The sequence below is a fragment of the Meles meles genome, chromosome 14, assembly GCF_922984935.1.
Source record: "Meles meles chromosome 14, mMelMel3.1 paternal haplotype, whole genome shotgun sequence".
NCBI lineage: Eukaryota > Metazoa > Chordata > Mammalia > Carnivora > Mustelidae > Meles > Meles meles.
In genome coordinates, this window is record NC_060079.1 from 22,551,784 (window position 1) to 22,557,174 (window position 5,391).

The 5,391-nt window shown below is 52.6% G+C and overlaps 1 protein-coding gene across 1 annotated transcript; it reads left to right on the forward strand.

Moving 5' to 3' along the window:
• Window positions 1-2,869: 2,869 nt before the first annotated feature.
• TMEM272 (transmembrane protein 272) lies at window positions 2,870-3,413 on the forward strand. The gene is given in 1 exon segment (XM_045978543.1): window positions 2,870-3,413. A coding segment is annotated over 1 exon segment (489 nt). The 5' UTR covers window positions 2,870-2,884; the 3' UTR covers window positions 3,374-3,413.
• Window positions 3,414-5,391: the final 1,978 nt, after the last annotated feature.

Below are 5,391 nucleotides of genomic sequence, written 5' to 3' on the forward strand. Positions count from 1 at the left end.
CATACTTGTAGCAAAGCTGGGCAGAGTGGGACCAAACGGGAGTACCTTCCCAGCAAAGAGCCCCTCCCATTCAACATTCTCTGATTTAAACATCTGGGGAGTATGGTGTAGACAATGGCCACAAGCATGGACTGACACCCATCTCATCCTTTTACCCACCATGGGCCTGGCTGAAATGACTTACCTTCTCCACTCCTTAGCGTCCCCACCCATGAAGCAGAGATGATAATACGGAGCTCCTCGGGGTGAGCATTAACTGAGCTCACACCGGCCAAGCAGCCGACCAGCAACTTTACTTGGGCTGTGCTGTCCTTTCATAAGTAATAACTCTTCATGTAGAAAATAAGAGCATAGGAGAAGCACAAAGAAGGAAATCAAAATCACCTGCCAATTCCACCAGCCAGAGAAAATCACTGCTGACATTCTGGCCTGATGGCTCCAGCCATGGGGCCCCCAAGCACCCATTTAAGTAATGCAGCCCCCCTCAGGTCTCTGGGCACATTCATCGAGAAGGTGCCCATTAAGCACTCATTCCAGCACGGGGACCTCCCTTCGTACAAGGCCCATTGCCAGAGACACTGTCACCATTGTACACAGAGCCCCCAGCTGTGTCTGTCTCACCTGTCACTCTTCGTCCCCAGGCTCAGATCCCACCATCCTGCAGGTCCCCTCCACGGACATTTGCATCCGGAATTTTAAATGTGACACGTCCAAGTCTGAAACCATCATCCACCTAAAAGCACAGCTTGGGCTCCTCTGGCCTCCATCTCTCTTGATATGATCACTCGTTCCGTGGCCCTGGCTTGGAACCCTCTTGGTTCCATCTCTTGGCTCCGTGCTGCCCCCTTGCCAGTCTGCCACACTGTCATTTATTAGAGGATTTTTTTCTGAAGCCCAGTTCTCCATGGGTTAGGGGTGCTGTGAAGTTGGCCTTAGGGGGGGCGGGTAGCCTGGGACTCTGGAAGAGAATGGACGAGCTGCGTAGGTCTTCAGAAGACATCATTGATCAAGTTGCTAGACACAGGGAAGACAGGGAGCCAAGATTCCTTAGCAAAGCTGACCTGTGGTCTTCTGTGGGTGCATCTGTAGAGGAAACATCTGGAACCGAAATGTGTGAGTGCCATCAAAGCTGGGTGAGGTGGTGGTCCTTTGTGCAATAAAATGGGAGCAGCGTTTCCAAGGGATGTCGGGGGAGCCTGGAACTACCCAGTAGGGTGAGGTGACCTTTGTCTCTCTACAAGGAATTAGCAAGGCTAGCGCTCAAAGGACAAGGGTCTGCGCTCTTGACTGGATGGATTCCTAAGGACAGGAGGGATGCCCTCGTGCTGCAGGGTCCCGCTTGGGATTACAGATCCCTGGAGATGGTGAGCGGTGGAAGCATCCACCACAAGTAATTGTCTGTTTACGAGCCTCTTGCTGTTGGACTGGGGCTCCAGGGAAATAAGGACTAAAATTGACCTTTGGATTTGGAGGCATGGAGGTGTGGGTCGAGGCGTGGTCCCATGACATGTGGAACTCACCAGGCCTGCCAAGTGGCCTGGAGGAAGCAGGAAAGTCTGCTGGGGGCTCCTCACGGGGCAGCGGGTCCAGCATCAGGACCAGGCATCCATGTGACAAAGTCATGTGTGGCGGAAGCATGCTAGGATGGGAGAAGGGAAGGTCTCTCCACCCGGCTTGCGGTCATCAGTGCCTGGGACAGTGACTGGGTAGACACAGTGAGCTGGGGATGAGAAGACAGTGGGACCCCAGGGCAGAGCAAAGGACACCCCTGAGGCAAGAGCCATGTGTTGTGACTGAGGAAAGTCATGAGCAAGAGGGAAGGTGAACCAAATGCAGCTGGACCCTGCCCTTTGTTCTAGTGCAGAAGGAACAAAAGGAGGTACAACAAGCATCGCATCTACGGCTTGGCGAGGTGAGGAGCAGGGAGCATCCCGGGTTTCTAGCTTGGGCAATGCCACCACATGAGGGGATATGGAAGGCAACAAGTTCTGTTGTCAGCATACTGAGCCCAGGACCCGAGGATACTCAATGGAACTTTACGTGCTTCTGAACGCTGGGGGAATGTTCTAGAAAGGTGCTGCAGGCTTGGGCGCCATCAGCCTATATGCAGGTGAGGTCAGGGCCTGGGCCACGTTTGAGAGTCACCGAAGAAGGAAGCTACTGATAGAGGCAGAGGCACAGAAGGGCTTGGGGGAAAGGATGTCAGCTTTGGCTGAAGGCAGACCTGGTGATCTACTCTGGCTCTTCAACTTTTTATATGTGTGCCCTTAGCCAGACTTCCTGGTCCTTAACTCCTTTGTTTCTGAAGTGGGGAAAGTAATGTGCATTCCGTAGGTCATTTTAAATAAGACAACATGCCTGAAAGCGCTTAGCATCTTCAAGACTCCGCTCCAGCTGCCAGGACCCGGTGGCTTAAATAACAGAGATTTACTAGGGGTGGGGACAAGGGCACTTCCAGCTGACGACCACAGGCATGTCTGTGGTCATGGGAGGAGGAGGGGCAGGTCACTGGAGCCAGGAAGACCACGGATGACCTCAAAGCCGATGAGGCAAACCAGAACAACAGTGAAACTGGCTGTGGAGATGAATTTCAGTCAGCAAATCCCTTGTCCAGAGCCTCTCCCGCATCTCAAAGGCAGACACTACCAGGGTTGCTGACTCAGGACGGAGGTCTTCACTCTTGCCCGCTCTAATTCTTCACCATTAAATTTCACTCCTTGGCGGCATTTCCAGCTCTAGCATGTGCCCTTCTCACAGTAAATCTCTCTTTCTGTTTCTCCCCTACCTTCTCTCCCCTCTCCTCCCCACACTTGGCCACACTGCCCTCCGACCCTCGCGCCCTACCAGCATGCAGGTGTCTCTCCTGCTGCAAGACTCCAGCAGGATGCGGCGCCTTCTGTCCAAGGCCATGGTGACCCACCGTGATGACGATGATGACTATCCCTGGAGGCCAAAGGCACGGGAATATTATATCCACCTCCTCCTCCTCCTCAGCCTCCTCCTCTTCCTCTGGTCCCTTCTGGGAAACGACTGAGTCTTTTCCACTTACCTGCCTGATTTTATTCTCCCTTTCCAGCAGCCTCAGGATTGTTGTGACAAAACCCTGTACCTCTTTGCGGTAGGGGTCCTCATGCTCAGCCATATCGGGCTGGTCCAACTTGTCCTGCGTGGCGGGTGTGCCCACGTGTGGTCCAGGTGGAGATGTGTTGTCGCGACGACTGAGAACCACCCCCTCCAACACCCACAGGCACACATGCACACATTCACACACGCATGCACACATGCACACACACGCGTGCATATACAAATACACACGCAGACACACTCACACAGGCATGCACAGTGGCAAGGGAAGGGCATGACGGAAAGGTAGGAATCCTTCCCCACAGGCATTCAAGAAATGCCAAGATGCGCCCATATTCTCGAAGACTAAGGAAACTCTTGCCTCCCTGGGCCTGGAGATAGCACGGTGGCTTTTTTCAGAGTGGGACTTTTGTACTCATGAGTTTGCAGAGGGATTTTTTATTTGAGGGGATGAAGTAAGGTGAGGCAAAGAATGGGACACCTTTGAATCACACGCCGTTCCCAAGACTGTCACGAGAGCAAGGTTTGTTGTTGTTACTGTTGCTGCTGTGTTGCTGCTGTGTTGGCATTCGGCCGCAGGCAACCTGAAGTTCTAGAAGCAGGTCTCTCAAACAAGACCTATCTTAGCTTCACTGTGGTGGCTTCCTTATGAAAAGGAGAAAAGTTTCTTCTCTCTGTTTTTTTAAAAGTATTTATTTATTTCAGAGGGAGAGAGAAAGAGACAGAGGGAGCGCATACATGAGCAGGGGGAGGGAGAAGCAGATTCGCCCTGAGCAGGGAGCCCAGTGTGGGGCTTTATCCCAGGACCCTGAGATCATGACCTGAGCCAAAGGCAGATGCTTAACCCACTGAGCCACCCAGGTGCCCCAAGGAAGATGCTGTTGTTTAATGACTCCAGGTGTCTCTTGGGAAAGTTAAGGAGCTCTCTTTCCCAGCCCCAAATCAGATGGGTTTGATCTGACAGGTAAGGACATCCCAAGGACAGCTGCCAAGTCAAGGAAGTCAGTGCCCCCTGGGGCTCTGGTCTGGGGAGTCAGCCTGGCATCACAGAGAGCAGCATGCCCTCACTTTGTGCCTTGGGTGGTACCACTGCAAATTCTTGGCTTGGCCCGAGTCCACTTGAAAAACCACTTGAGCTGGTTGTCGGGGTACATCTCTGTGAGTTGCTGATGGCATAAATCTGTCTTGTATAGGTTTCGACCAGGCTGCATGCAGAGTGGTTAATGTAGGTTGGGTTTTTTGGGTCCCTGAGTTTAAATACTCTACAGAAGCAAATCTACTTAAGGTCTGGTTAGGGTTGGGAGGTCTTTGGCAAACCCATCTGTCTGGAAGTTCAGGGTGAAACCAAAGAGCGAACACTGACATCGCCTCTTGCTGCCATGAGTGACACTCCTAGGAGCTGGGGTGCCATGTCGGTGTGTCAGCAGGGAGCACCGAGACTTCAGAGTTTTAGATGAAGACTCGGTCGTGTGTGTTTCTAGAGCCAGTGCCCACCTCGGGCTGGGGGGTTGGGGACACCTTCAAAGTTGTGCTTCTCTCTCAGCCATAAGCCCAGCCTCTCTCTGTTTACGTGATGCTAAACTACTTGCTTGCTTTTGAGGGGGAATGCTTTATACTCAACCCCTCAGTGGCTGTCAGTGTGGGCTCATTTCTCTCAGATGGCTCATCAAAAGACTCACTCCTCTCCATGCTTTAAGAGAAAAGGACCCTTGAGTCCTGTAGAGAGTTCACAATGAGTTCGGGCATCTGTCATCTGCCCTCCCTTTCCGTCTGGGTTCTTCCTGTGTAGGAAGAAGGGGCTGGGTGCGCCCTCTGCTGGGAAAAGGGCAGAAAGCCCTTATTTTGCCCCTCTGGGACTACTGGGTTTTCATTTTTCACCCGAGCCATGGAAGATCAGAGGGAGTACCACTTGAAATTCCCGCCGTCCTCTGTGATGCCCGAAGTCATTCTCATTGTGTCCCATGTCACTCTCTCCATCTGGGAGCAGGCAAGGAGTTCCATGGGCAGCCCCTTCCTCCCTGCTTTCCCTAGGTGGTGACTCGCCACTGACTCCCGGTCACTTGGCTACTCTCTGGACACAAACGAACACAACTGAAAGCCAACAGAACCTATTTGTAAGCTCAGTCCAGGCCATACATCAAGCAGCATGTCACATCACATCTCTGACACTAACTCCTGAGCCAGCCTTAAAAAGAGTGTCCAGGATCCCACCTTAAAATAAGCCAAACTGGGCCCCTGGGTGGCTTAGTGGGTTAAAGCCTCTGCCTTCAGCTTGGGTCATGATCCCGGGGTCCTGGAATAGAGCCC